The sequence below is a fragment of the Canis aureus genome, chromosome 1 (genome assembly GCF_053574225.1).
Source record: "Canis aureus isolate CA01 chromosome 1, VMU_Caureus_v.1.0, whole genome shotgun sequence".
Lineage (NCBI taxonomy): Eukaryota > Metazoa > Chordata > Mammalia > Carnivora > Canidae > Canis > Canis aureus.
The window spans coordinates 113,345,521-113,360,033 of NC_135611.1; the positions used below are offsets into that span (position 1 = coordinate 113,345,521).

The window sequence follows — 14,513 nt, forward strand, 5'->3', positions numbered from 1 at the left end:
AATGGACAAGCAGAACTAGGTCTAGTGAGTCTGGCCCCATAGCTGGCAGCCATAGTGTACAGCAAAGTCAAGGGTCAAAAAAAAAAAAAAAAAAAAAAAGTCAAGGGTCAGTCACTGTTCTCAGGGACTGAAGTTGGACTGCAGGGGAGCCACTCTCTATCTTGTTCTGTTTTGCATCTACTCACACCACCATCCTTCTAGAAAACAGTGCACTGTAGGAAGTCTGGCTCCACCAGTGTGATATGAAGGAAGGGAGAGGTCTGGGAATGAGAGGATGCCACAGTGGGGCGAGAGCCAACAGCACTGCCCTTGAGAGCAGGTAGGGTATTCCATAGCAAAGAAAGAAAAGAAATCCTCAGTTTGTTCAGAAAATGTCCCTTTGGTACCTAGGATCGGAGGAAAGGCTACACACACCTGATGTCCCCAAACCTCTCCAAGGTGCCATCTGACAGCTTCGCACAGAAGATCAGAGAAAGGAGAATGGCAGCACCTTGCCCAAAAAGCCAGCCAGCATTCCAGTTTGGTAAAGAGAGACAAAAAGCTGTAGCAAGAGACGCTGGACACGAGGCAGACGATGGACAGAGGTATTCTAAGAAAGAAGCCTACGGGTTTGGCTGATAGGACCAACATTTGGTTCTGCACCCTCCCATAGGCTGCCGGAACTCACCGCAAAGCAGCCAATCACATCGTTCTCTGCAAACTTGTCTCCATAGTTCTCAAACCGGCTGTTGGTGGACTTCTTCCCAGTGCCTCCGTAGCCATAGGAGAAAGGCTCTTCACCTGATGGAACAAACAGGCAAAGGCCGGTTAAGACTGCCAATGGGAGGAGGAGTGAGATCCTGAGGGCTCTGCCTGACACCTGGGTTATATGGAAATCATTGGCCAGGAACCCACGGCGCATCCTGCCAGAAAAGCAGGAACCAACAGGTATGAATTCCAAGCCCAGTGCTTCAACATACCAGCTGCTGGCCCTGGACATCTGACCGTTCTGGGTTTTGAATCTTTACCTGTATCAACTACCCACCGCTTACACCCAAAAACCAAGAGAGAAATCAAGAGGACATAGGCATCTGAAGTAAAAAGTGTGAATATCTATCCAAATGAAACTATACACTCCTTCTGACCTAACATTTCTACTTTTAAGGGTCAGTCTTAAGTGAATGGTCAGATCATCACACAAGGATGGCTCAAGAGTTTAACAGAAAAAAATTGTAACCAACTTACACGATCCACAAAACACTTAACAAGTAAGTGACACAAGTATAAAATGGAAAATTGTGTAGTGGTCAAGCAGCTCTACTTATTTACAAAAATATGCCTGGTATCTATTAAGTAGGAAAAAGAAACCAGGCTATGAGATAGTACACATAGTGTGACCCAGTTTGAGATATACAAAGAACAAAAGAACTGGCCAGAAGACTGTAGATAAAAATGTTAACATTGGTTGTTATCTCACAGTTTTGGGAGGATTTTCATTCCCCACCCCCCCTTCCATGTGGCCTGAATTCTTACAAAGAGCACGTACTACTTTCATAATCAGAATGTTTTTATGACCAAAGCAAAAGGTCTCAGCAATAGTCATTGAAATCAGCCACCCGGGGCCAGGATGTCACTTGAGGCCTGGAGGCCTGTTAAACATTCAAAACCTCTCAATGGTCAGCCTCTGCCTCTGCCAACCAGCCCCCTGCTTCCCCTTTTACTCTGGGTTTGGCTTTGGACAGAAAACCCCAGTCAGAATCAAACAGGGCTTGAGGAACTTCTTTTCAGCATGGTTTGAGGACAGAAGACAACTGATTTTTCTAAAGAAAGGGATCAGGGACGCCTGGGTGGCTCAGTGGTTGAGCCTGCCTTTGGCTCAGGGTGTGATCCCAGAGTCCTGGGACTGAGTCCCACACCGGGTTCCTCACGGGAAGCCTGCTTCTCCCTCTGCCTATGTCTCTGCCTCTCATGAATAAATAAATAAATAAAATCTTTAAGAAAGAAAAGGATCAGCCTTCTGAAGAGAACTTTGGACCCTCTCCTAAAAGATGAATACATTTTTCATAGTAAAGTTGACTGTAGTCCTTTCAGTTGAATCTTATATGCCTGAAGACAGGCAGGTGTTCCACCCCAGGCTAGCTGTGTTCTGAGTCCCACGCTGGGAAGAGGAGCTTAGGGAGCTTGAGAATCCACTCTCTGGCCTGCTAGGCTGACCTCCCCTTACCCAGCTGTGTGCTGCAAGAGTCCAGGGACCAGCCGATGCGGACAACATGTGGGTCGGGCTCTGTGGAAGGAAGGTGCTTCACGGAGATTTCCTCATTGATCTGGGGACAAAGAATTAGAGGGCTCAGAACTGATGCTCAGAGACTTGCAGGTTATAAGGCAATACAAGAGAGAAGCATGCAGGCATTAAAAATCAGCAGTGGCTTCTGTTGCTGGGGAAAAGGTGTTGAAGCTGCTCAGAAGGGCCTGCTGCCCTGAAAGCAGAGCCACTGAAGGGCTCGGGAAGTATAGGGCCACAGAGATAGGCATTTCAAAGTACAGTAATTTTTTAAAATTTTAACATGCTGTGTGGGAAACAGGGACTCTCATATTTAGTGTAGAAGGATAAATTGGCACCATGTTCTTGGAGGGCAATTTAGCAACCTCTATCTAAACTGCAAATGCATATGCTCTATAACCCAGCAATTCAACTTCCAGTTTACTCTACAGATGCACCCATAGGTGTATGTATGACCACACCCCCCCACACACAAATATTCAAAGTGATACTATTTATATGAAAAACAACCACCCCCCTCAAACCATCAGTAAGGCACCGCCACATTACAGCACATCCATGCCACAGAATAGGTGAAGCAGCCAGAGAATGAACCAGGGCTAAGGGATCGGTATGGAACATGTTGTCCAAGACACAGTACTAAGTACAAGAAGCAGAAAGAATAAACCTCACCTCTGACTTACCTTACAGGTTAGACTGCCTAACACCTACACCTATGTGTATTAATTGGTAGCTTCTGTAAAGTTACTCTACTTTGCTACCTTTTGGATGCACGTTTTCCACATTTTGACATGTCCAAATCAGGGCAGATCTTATAATTGATGTGGTAAGACAGCACTCTGGCAGTTTTACTGACAGTGTTTCTGAGCGGCAAACAAAACAATGTGCAACTCACAACTGACAGACTTAGTCAATAAAAAATGGTATCAGTGTCAACTCGCCCCTCTTAAAAAAGGAGGAAGGACAGTGCCCGTTTCATGATGGTACCTTGGGGATTAATGCAGATGTCCATGTAAAGGGCCCAGCACCATTATCTAGTGCATGTCAATGGTTCTGTAAATATTAGTGATTCTAAACAAGTTTGGATAAATAAAGGACGTGCAAGAAACTGTCAACACGTGTTTTCTCTGTAAAGTAGAGTAGGGACTGGGAGGGTTTGAGTCTAACTTCTGTTTGTTTGTTTTTTACCCTACAGTCTTCTGTGCTGTCTCAATTTCATTGAACATAAGAACATATTGTTTTCCTAAATATAACCTGTCACACACCATGGGAGACGATGGTAGAGGATTGCCTGGTAGCAGGACTGTTCTTTGCCCAGGTCTCCTTCTGGCCTCTCTTTAACTCTGGCCTCTCTCTAAGGGCCCACTTACATTCTTTCTAGCTCATTTTTTCTTCCAAACAACTCTTTTTACCAGTTCTACAACCAGTCATCCCTAGTAAGGTTGGCTGTATAATACCTGGATCAAATCTTACTGAGGGAAAAAAAAAATCCCACCAAGGAAAAATCAGCTCAATGAGGTAATGTATGATTGGCTTGTCTTCCCAATGGGACACTTAGCAATGGCATAACTCTCTAGAGCCCACCATGCTTTTTTTTTGCTTTGACATGCAGTCTATGCTCTATTAAATCTCTTTTTATAATAATGGCTCTGACTGGGCAGCCCCCATGGCGCAGTGGTTTAGCGACGCCTGCAGCCTGAGGTGTGATCCTGGAGACCCAGGATCAAGTCTCACGTCGGGCTCCCTGCATGAAGCCTGCTTCTCCCTTTGCCTGTGTCTCTGCCTCTCTCTCTCTCTTTCTCTCTCTCTCTGTGTCTCTATGAATAAATAAGTAAAATCTTAAAAAAAAAAAAAAAAATGGCTCTGACCGAAGTACCTAATGACAGGCTCATTCTAAAGGATGAACATGCTTTCTGTACCTAACCTGTCTGTTCCTCCCACTCACCTTCATCTCGAAACACACACGGCCCCTTCTGACTCCGTAGCTGGCACGGGCTCCTGACCACAGGTAGGCAAAGCCCTCAATTGTGAGAGGATAGCCACTACTCCGGTCTCGTGCCACTTTGAAGTGGAGATCGCAGTTATCTGTGGAGGAAAAAGCCAGGAGTTGGCTGATATTTTAAAGATCCAAGAAAGGGACAGGCACAGGCACAGGCAAAGGTTAAGTCCTCCGAAAGTGTTAACCAGAGTACACAAGCAGACATAGTATGGTTCATGACAAACCAACACCAGCCAGCCATTCTCCCATTTAGTAGCAAGGCTCCAGACTACTGCAAACTGGCCTGCACAGGATCAAAGCTGCCATTAGACATAGGAACTGGGCTCTCCATCTGGTGAGGCCAAAGATGGCCATTAGGTGAACCCCTAGAAGTTGTGCACAAATGCACTTTGCAGGAAGGAATGTACATTTGATAGTAAGAGTACCTCAACACGTTCAAGGGATTTAGCATTAAAAAAAAAAAAAAAAAGGCTGATCCCACAGCCATACACTTTAACCATTTCTCCATGGTAATGCTATCAGTTTGGGAGCCAGACTCCTGCTGCCAACAGCGGCACAAACATCTGACCTGGATCTACACTTGCCACTCTGGCACCACTGTCCAAGTATACTGCAGGCTCCCACCTCCTTTGCAGCCCTCAGACTCTCCTGCTGGAGCTCTGATTCTTCCCATTCTTTAAGGAGCCAGTCAGACCTCCAAGAAAGTCCTTCCTGACCATCCCATCCAGCAGGCTGCCTTTTTTTTTTAAAAGGCTGCAAGTTGTGGTCTGTACATTTGGCATTTGATCGGCCACCACTTCACTGACTACTGCCATCCTATACTTTTAAAAAAGTTTGGTTTTACTCTGGGTATACGGGCTTTGAGATCCTGTGATAGAGGGGACTATGTAAGAGAAGTCCGTCTCTCTTCCAAAGTACACAGCCACTGCTCTATAAACACGAGCTAAATAAAGAAATATATGAATTACTGGTGAGTTTCTGCTCTGTTGAAAGTACAGTCTTCTCATACCTGATTGGGCTTCTTTTTAAAGTCAGATTCCCAAGTTCTACCGCTGAGATCCTGTCTGATGAGAGGCAGGGCCTATTAACACCCACTACACCTGATGCACAGTCAAGGGGAAGCCACTTATCCAGTGGAAAGAAACTGGAGGACGGAGAACAGGGAGGGCCAGGCTAATGCCTCAGAGGACAAGGTGGCATTGGTTTCACCAGGAAAGTGAGCAGCAGATGGAAACTGGTGGACTGGTAGTCAAAGAGTTAAGTTTCCTCAGCTGCACTCAGGTTCCCTTCTTGATTAGATGACAACCCCTTGGGTGTTCGGGGTTTTCCAAATGCTCTCATACCCATTCTGAGGAATGTCACTGAAAGTCCTCTGAGGTCATCAGGGCAGGATTATGCCTCCCTAAAGAGAAGGTGAGAGAAGCAGAATGATCTGCCCAGGATACCAGCTAAAAGTGGGAGGAGACCTTTGGCCTCTGAACCAATACCTCACTCCTGAGCCTCGTTTCTCTCATACCAGTCTCCCAATACTGACTGCAAAGTAGAATTAGACAGGCATCCCAAGGACTCACATGTGTCGATGGCAACAAGGGTGTCATCAAAGTCATCTTCATCCTCTTCAGCAGGAGGCTGAGGAGAACGGCCCCTGTCAGAAAAAGGATTAAGTCCCATAAGAAGGATTGGATAAGCAGAGAGGAAGGGAAATGGAGGTTCTGTTAGAATTTACAAGTATCCTCCAGACTGCTTCCTGGATTTCAGTTTCTTCCCACAGAGGTTAGCAAAAGAACTCGGCCACCTCACACCCTTGCCATGAGAGCAATGACTGTTAACTCCTAGGGTGGGGACGGGGACTAGAGAGGGCATGCTCTGCTTGAAAGGGCCGGCACAATTAACTGGCCAGCTTGTTCAAAGATGACTCTTCTCGCATACTCCAAGATTCTGACCCATACTCTGGGAGTGTCGAGAGCTGCCTCTATACTGGGTTCTGGGGATCCCTGGGTGGCGCAGCGGTTTGGCACCTGCCTTTGGCCCAGGGCGCGATCCTGGAGACCCGGGATCGAATCCCATGTCGGGCTCCCAGTGCATGGAGCCTGCTTCTCCCTCTGCCTGTGTCTCTGCCTCTCTCTCTCTCTGTGTGACTATCATAAATAAATAAATAAACTTATAAAAAAAATAAAAATATACTGGGTTCTGTTGCTGATGAGAGGATACAGTAGCCCAGAGGGGACTGAGCCAGGAAGGGAAATGTGCAAAGGCTCAGATCAACCCCAGTGATCACCATCTGTCCACATCTTCCCAGGACTCCACATCCACAAGTGTTTGAAATGACCCATTTTTTCAGTCTTTCTGTCAAGTGTCCTAAATTATGAATGAGACTCATCTCCCATCAAAACACCAAAAAGGGGGCAGCCCAGGTGGCTCAGCGGTTTGTTGCAGCCTTCGGCCCACGGCCTGATCCTGGAGACCCAGGATTGAGTCCCACGCCAGGCTCCCTGCATGGAGCCTGCTTCTCCCTCTGCCTGTGTCTCTGCCTCTCTCTCCCTCTGTCTCTCTCATGAATAAATAAAATCTTAAAAAAAAAAAACAAAAATAAAAACACCAAAAAGGGACTAATGTTAAAATACTGCTGGTTTCCACCTTATAGGAATAAAGGAGAGATGTGGAAGGAATGGGGCCTAATGCCCAGGGTCCTGCCTGGAACATCAGACCCTTGTCCACCATGTGCCCGGATCAAATACCAAAGCCCACCCGGGAGGCTTCCCTCTGGTGGAATGCCTTTCTGGCCCTTGGCTAGCACAAAGACCTGTACAAAGAAGGAGTGCAGCACACACTAAGTCCATCCTAGAAAGCTATCCCTGCCAGTCACAAATCAGATCAAGTATTCCTTCTCTCTCTCCACAGACTAGTAGCCTAGGCCTCTGCTCTGCAGAAGGCACTGGGAGAAACTCCTCGGAGGTAGTTCCGCATCCTACCTTTAGTCGCAGCCAGCAGACCCAGGCCCTGTCTGAGTCACAAGCTGGTGAGAGAATAGACTCCACCAAGTAGGAAATAAAACCTGTCAGACAACTAGTCCACATAACTAGAGAAGGAATGGTCATTCTTAAATTTCCGTGATCAGAAAAATCTTTGTGCAGAAACGGAAGGGGGGGGCAAGGGCAGGGGCACAGGGAGAGCTTGTCAGGAAAGGAAAATGACCAGGGCAGATAGGCCACTCCCCACTCTGATCCGACACTGAAACGCACCCTGCCTACTGGCCCCTCTAGGTGGTGACTTACTTACATATGCGCCTGTCTCAGGCCCTAGATTGGGATCAAAAGAAGGTAAAACCCACCGTCCAAATCACGTATCTGTGTTCAGCCCAAAGGCAGGTACTTTGTGAAAAGAGCATGAGTGTGACAATCAATGAATGAATGAGAGATGGACAGAAGGGTGTGTTTGGGAAAAGAGTCAGGAAATAAATCTTTTCCATCAGGGAATATTAAGCAGCCATGAAGAATAGTAGGACACCGTGCAGGAAGACCAGGCAGTGAGGGAAAGGACTGAAAAGGGAGGCTGGCATCTCACACATGAAAGGCAGTGTTTAGACTTCACCCTGCAGGTAACAAGGAGGGAAGAGCTGAAGGAAGGAGCAAAAGTTTAGCCAAGCTAAATCTGGCAATGAGTGCCTGGAGGACTAAGCAAATGTGTAAGGGCAGGAAGAGCTCTGCTCCCTTGGCTGAGTACAAAGGTCCCCATGGGGACCAGGCTACAGGCACAGAAACCCACTGGAAAAGGGGTTACCATCACCTCACACACCCACCTCCTATCCTCTCGGTGCTCGAAGTACCCCCGTCCCCGGTTTTCTTCGTAAGGCCTCTTGCGACTCTGGAATTGCTGTCTGTCTGGCTTGAGTTGAGAAGCTTCGGGCGGGAGGAAGCTGGTGGGTGCTTCTTGCTTCATCTCAGTCTTCACTTCTACAGTCAGGACAAATCCAGGTGATCAAGATAGGAAACTCCTTAGCTATCATTTTTCTGGTCCCCTGACCTTAGGAGATGCTCACAGGATCCTGACTACAGTGATGATGGACTGGGCATAAGCAGCTTGCTGGGTTCAATAGAAGCCTGCCAAGGAAGCCAAGGAGGCTGCATTGCAGAAAAGAGCCAGGGCACAGGGAGGCCGGAGATGGCTAGCCAGGCACATTGGCACTGACTGTTGATGGGGTGACCCATGTCAGCCAGATGATTCTCAGGCCTCATGGGGAGGGAGAGGGGCTTCAGCACTAAATAAAGGCAAGCTCTCTTACAGGCCCACCCAAAGGTGGAATGGCTGCCTCTGGTTACTTTGCCAAAGGCCCCATGAAAGCTAGCAGCTACCTTGGCCCATACCAAGTGGGAGATAGCCCTAGAAAATTTCTAAGATTCCTTTAAGCTGAGATCCCATGATCTGACATTCTTTAATTTCTCCTCCCAGAGATCTTTTCCACCTCAGTTCTTACAAAGCTTCTTCAGTCTGGCAAGGGAAAGGGAGGGGGAAGGTCAATTCAACAGGACACTGTGGTCCTATAGCTAACTCCACTGGCTTCAATCATTCTACCACAAAGCCCAGAGTCACCCCTGGGAAAGGGAAGGGGTCTACACTTAAGCCAGCCTATAGGTGTGACGGCCTTATTAAGTCACACCACAAATAGAAAGGATAGGATAACATGCTGTAAAACAAGGGAAAGGCCCAGTCTCAGGCTGACTCTCTCCTTGGGCCAAAGATCCCACGAGTGTCACAGAGCCTGACACGAATCTACAGTTTAACCTACATTAAAATTAAAATCCATGGGCAGCCCCGCTGGCACAGCGGTTTAGCACCACCTGCAGCCTGGGGTGTGATCCTGGACACCTGGGATCAAGTCCCACATTGGGCTCCCTGCATGGAGCCTGCTCCTCCCTCTGCGTGTGTCTCTGCCTCTCTGCCTGCCTCTCTCTCTCTCTCTGCCTCTGAATAAAAAAAAAAAAAAAAAAAAAAAAAAATTAAAATCCTAAGCCAGGGACGTCTGGGTAGCTCAGAGGTTGAGCATCTGCCTTCAGCTCAGGGCGCAATCCAGGAGTCCCAGGATCGAGTTCCATATCGGGCTCCCCACAAGGAGCCTGCCTCTCCCTCTGCCTATTCTCTGCCTGTCTCTCATGAACAAATAAATTAAATCTTAAAATCAATCAATCAATCAATCAATCCTGAGCCACCCACAAGAAATGTCTGGGCATTTCACTTTGTGGATGAACCAAGAATGAAATTAGATACATTCAACTAGATTCACTAAGAAAAGGCACTGGGGCCACAACACAGTGAAAGGAGCACAAGCTGGGAGGCAGTCCTGGCTCCATCATTACTCAACAGTGGGAGCTTGCTTTTCAAACAGTAGGACACAAATGGTTGGGAATGCTCCTCATTAACCAAGAGCAGTGGCCTGGACTCCAGTTTCCCGGGTTTTAACCCCAGTTCTGCCATCAGACAAGCCACCTCCCCAGTCTGTAAAATGAGAGGCAAGAGCTAAGGTACATCTGTGGTTCCAAAACTGACACTGCAGGGAACTTTGTTGAAAAGACATATTTACACATCTGGGAAACCATGAGTTTAAACAATGTGACACAGAGTTTTTTTTTTTTTTCAGTCCAGGACTTCTCAGAGCCTTTACAGTGACTCTCCCAGGGATGGGACAGCACGTGCTGCATTTTCCAGATATATTTTGGCCAAGGAACCCTTTCCTGGGAAGTCCCTAATGATATCTCCTGGAACAATATTCTTCATAACATGGGAACAACTGGACTAGATTTAGAAGGTCCTTGCTGAATGCTACATTCTAAGATTTTAAATAAGACTTAAATACTGGCCCGAGTCTAAACTCTCCCCAGTATTGATACTAACATTTGAAAACAGATACCACTCCCCTCTCTTAACACCTGGGAGCAGGATTAAGTTCTCTCCTTCAGAAGAACCTTGCCAGAGGGACAGAGCCCAAATGGACTGCCCAAGAGGAAGATGCAAAATCTCTCTGGAAAGACAGGCTTTCAGCAGAGGGGATGAGCCACGTACAGATCTTATTTCCCTCAAAAGAAGTATACATGTGCACTTTCCCACCTGGGCGATAGGCCTGCTGCTGTTCCATTTCAAGCGGTCTCCTCTCGTAGCCAGACTCGTTCTCTTGCTTGATGACCTGGCTCTCATAGAATTGGTTTTGCCTGGTAATATTGTCCATGACATCTTAAAACAAAAAGTGGCCAGTTAGAAGGTGCTTCTTGGGACCAGAGGTGGCTTTTTTGGTGCTACACAATGTCATCCCCACTGGGGATAGCCTGCCAAAGGCTAAGAGGTGTGGCAATGCCTTCAGATAGAAACATATTGGGCAGTCAGCGGCCCCAGCTGCCTGAGGACATGCCCTCTAGTCCCTCAAATGGTTGGTGATGCATCTGTGACTGGGCTGTACAGAATCCCAACAAACTAAACCAAATGAAGTAGAACTGCTCTGGTTAAAGTAAGGAGATGGGAAGGTCAGAGAAGGTATCCAGCTTGACCTTACTCCCTAAGTCCTCACTCCAAGGCTGGGGCAACTCTACAGACACCTTGGATTCCACGTAGCACAGTTTAAAAACCACCAGTCTGGCTGTACTCTGACATGGTATAATGTGTAGGGAGTTGGCTGTAGAGCACAACCTTAAAAACTGCTCAGGGCACATATGAGTCCTCTGCTGGACCCAATTCACTACCATCTGCACAGTCCACCCTCTCTACGAATCCCTTCCACCCCACGATAGCTGCAAAGATAAAAGGGTAACCATACCAGTTGAAGGGGAACTGGGGTGGAAGGGGGGAAAGGAACTGTTAAGAAAACAGGAGTCATAACAGTGGCCTTTTAGACTCATTAGGGATAAGTCCTGAAATATTTGGAGCTAGATGGGAAGGGTTTTGAGAAGGTATATTATGGAATAAGACGAAGAATAGAAACTTATAAGAATAATATTAACTATCCATAGAGTGCATACTATACACCAGACCCTGGGGTACGGCTAAGAATAAGTTTGTCTCGCTGAAGCCTTCAGTTTAGTGAAATGGATGTACGTTCAACAAATACTTAAGAGACAAAAAGCATATTCTAATTGTGTTCAGGTCTATAAAGAAATTAAGACAGGGACCCAGAAAGTAAGATAAGCCTCAGCTCAGAGAATACATAGGTGAGAGCTCAGTGACGAGAATAGAGAAAACATTCCTGGGGTTAGAATAACATGTGAAAGCTCCGAGGTAAGACCAAAACCAGAGTAGGAAACTCAAGACCCTTATAGCCAAACCCAGAGAGAAGTTTGGAAACCTAGGATGAGCAGCAAGCTGGCTTTCCACCCAGGAGCAAGCTTTGCTAGGTGCCTCTAGGGCCAGAACCCACAGGAGCAGAGGGAAGGAGACTCTTCTCTACCTGCTAACTGATTGGATCCTTTCGCAGAGGACAAATACATCTGGGGACAAACCAGGTGCAGCCCAAAGGGAGGAAAGTAACAGATCACGTGGTTTTTGCTACAGCCCTGTTTACCAGAGCTTGAAGGAAGGGTTGCAGTGGGGCCTGAAGCGGGCTCAGAGGATTTTGCTGTAGGGGTTAGTAGAAAAAGGAAGAAATAGAATATCTCCTTAATTGGAACACAGGGCAGGCTTATCAAACCATTTGGTTTTCTTCTGGGGCTCCAAGCACAGTGCTCTTCTTCCCACAAATATTCACATCTCTTCTTAAGAATTTCTCCTGTGCTCAAGGAGGAAGCTTCACCCTAATAAGCCATGATTGTGGGGTCCTCCGCTCTTTAAAACATCTGCCTCCCAATAATAGGCAGGCCCAGTGCTAAAACCCCTACACATGTGACCTCATTCATAACAATCCTGGGGGCACTGTAATTACCCCTGTCATACACACAAAGAAACTAGGGCTCACAAGTCATTGAGCCATCTTTAAAACAAAGTCCGTCTAAGTCTAACATGCCCTCTTCTGAGGCACCTCTGATCACTGGCCCTTCCTCCTAGGCATTCCTGCCAGGGTCTCTCCTGCCTTGGACAAGCACACTGGCCACTTCTCCTTCCTACATAGGTCTCTGCAAGGGGAAGTATTCTTCCCTGCAGGGGCACATGGGTCCTGGACAATCCCTAGGCTGCCCCCACTGCAAATCTTTACTCCAGGACGTCCCACCTCTCATGAACCAAGTCAGTAAACACCCAATGCCAACCCAATTTCTTGTCTCTTCTCTCACCCCCATAGCACCTTCTTTTCAGAAAAACCACAAACGCTGGATGCCAGAGTCCTTTCTATTTACTCTTTAACTTCTCCAATCCCGGCTCCCCAGTCCTGCTAGAAAACCATGCTTTTCTAACTCCAGAGTTCTTCCCTTCCATTCCAGGGTCTTCTCTCTTCAGATAATCTTACATCTACCCTGTCCTTTCTCATTCTGAGTCATAACTTCTGGCTCATGCAATGATTCCTTATTACACCAGAGACCCCCAATCCCCGGGCACGCAAATAACTGTTTCTGGGGACCAAGGAGCTTTGTCATGGACAAGACACTCAGCCTCAGAAACACTCCCCTCCCTCACTCCATCCAGAGGCCCCTAGCCAAGTCAACAGGTTTTCTTTATCTTTCCATTCTAGAGTCTCTTCCCTCCCATTATATGCTAGACCACATATACACTCCTGTACTGGACACAAGGATCCTCTGTCCCACAGATACTCCATCAACTTCAAGCTCCACCAATTTGTTCTCTGCCACACCCCACCCCCAGCTACCTCCTGTTCTTCAAACAATCCATAGTGTTAAACCAAAACCATTCAGCAGTAGCCGCTGAAATTACCGGTCCTCAGAACCTACCAGCTCAATACCTCTAGGTTCCCTGCCCAGCGAAGCATTCTTCCCTCTCCTGCCTGCCTCCAGTGACCCGGGATCCCCATACCTACCTCCTCTGGAAGTCAACCAGAAGGTCCCCAGATCTCCCAGCACCAAATGCCCAAGTTGGCCCTGCCTCAACGTTGGCCTTCCAGCCCTGAGTCCCCCAGGCCATCCTCAGAAAGAGGTGGGTCCTCCACAGTCCAAACACATGGTAGTCTCCCACATTCCCTAAGTGCTCACTAGCAAATACCAGAGCACCCAGTCCATCAGCTCCCTCCTGGCCAGACACCAGCACCTCCATTTCACCAACCCATCCGAGTACCAAACAAGAGAATTCCCCATACCCCACCCAGCAGCAAACTCCAAGATCCTCTATTCTCAAAAACTCTCCCAGCTCTAAAATACACGGCTCCCGACGCCCAGCCGAGACGCTGGGCTTAGCAGAGTCCCTAAGCCCACCCAGCTCCAAACCCTGAAATAATCGTCATTTCCAAGACCCTCCTCAGTCCCCGATTAGAAAACCTCTTGTTCTTCCGACTGTTCGGCTCCAGAAACCACAGCTTCCGGTCTCCGAGCACTAGGCTCCGGAATCCTCTACGCTCCCCCCTCCCCCCACCGGACCTTCCTCATTGCCGAAACCCAGAGCCCCCACTCCAGTATCTCCCCTGCCCCGAATGCCAGGGTCCACCCTCTCGTCGTCCCGAGGCCCACGGCCCTAGATCCTTCTCAGCGACGGGCAGCGGGATCCCCCAATTCTCAGACCGTCTCCCCGACCTCAGGCGCCGGACTCCGCGTCCCACAGCCCTTCCTCGGCCCGCACTCCGGGCTCCCCGACCCCCGCCCCGCGCACTCTCACAATGTCCGTCCGGCCCCGAGTAGCCGCCAGGCTCCGGGTGCGGCTGCAGCCCGGACGGCGGTGGCTGCGCGGTCCCCTCCAGCTCGGAGCCCCCCTCGGTCTCGACCTCCTCGTTGTTGTGCCCGGGTCGCCCCGGTTCGTCGTCGGCCTCGAGCTCCCGCTCGTCGTCGGGCTCCTCGGCCTCCAGCGCCGCCTGCAGCCGCTCAGCAAGCTCGGCCTTGAGGCCGCGAGTGTCCAGGCCGCGGCGCTGCAGCTCCTCGCGAAGTTCGTTCACCTTCAGACGGCGCACATCCATGGCCCGGGCCCCCGGGGCGGCCCCCGAGCCCGGCCCGGCCTCCCAGGGCTCTGTCCCCCTTAAACCTTTCCTGTCAGGAGGCGAAGGGGGAAAGGGGGGGGGGGCCCGCTCCAATGGCGGCGGCGGCTCAAAATGGCCGCCGCCGCCGCCTCCCCCTCCTCCGTGTCTCCATGCGATGCAACACGGGTGCCGATTGGCCACCGCGTGGAGACAACGGGCGCGGGCCT

The 14,513-nt window shown here is 48.9% G+C and overlaps 1 protein-coding gene across 5 annotated transcripts in view; it reads right to left on the reverse strand.

Annotated features, from left to right (window-relative positions):
- Nucleotides 1–14,513, reverse strand: part of HNRNPUL1 (heterogeneous nuclear ribonucleoprotein U like 1) — a 36,736-nt gene that overhangs the window by 20,774 nt on the left and 1,449 nt on the right. For 3 of the 5 annotated variants that reach the window (XM_077850771.1, XM_077850763.1, XM_077850755.1), the window contains exons 2-7: nucleotides 10,362–10,484; nucleotides 8,059–8,212; nucleotides 5,831–5,904; nucleotides 4,206–4,345; nucleotides 2,204–2,303; nucleotides 668–780 (exon numbers count right to left, since the gene is read on the reverse strand). In XM_077850771.1, coding sequence (XP_077706897.1) covers nucleotides 668–780; nucleotides 2,204–2,303; nucleotides 4,206–4,345; nucleotides 5,831–5,904; nucleotides 8,059–8,212; nucleotides 10,362–10,479 — 699 coding nt within the window. In that variant the 5' untranslated portion in view covers nucleotides 10,480–10,484. Of the gene's footprint in view, nucleotides 1–667; nucleotides 781–2,203; nucleotides 2,304–4,205; nucleotides 4,346–5,830; nucleotides 5,905–8,058; nucleotides 8,213–10,361; nucleotides 10,485–13,991; nucleotides 14,447–14,513 lie in introns of those variants that run through there. The other 2 variants (XM_077850738.1, XM_077850745.1) reach the window with 2 other exon arrangements.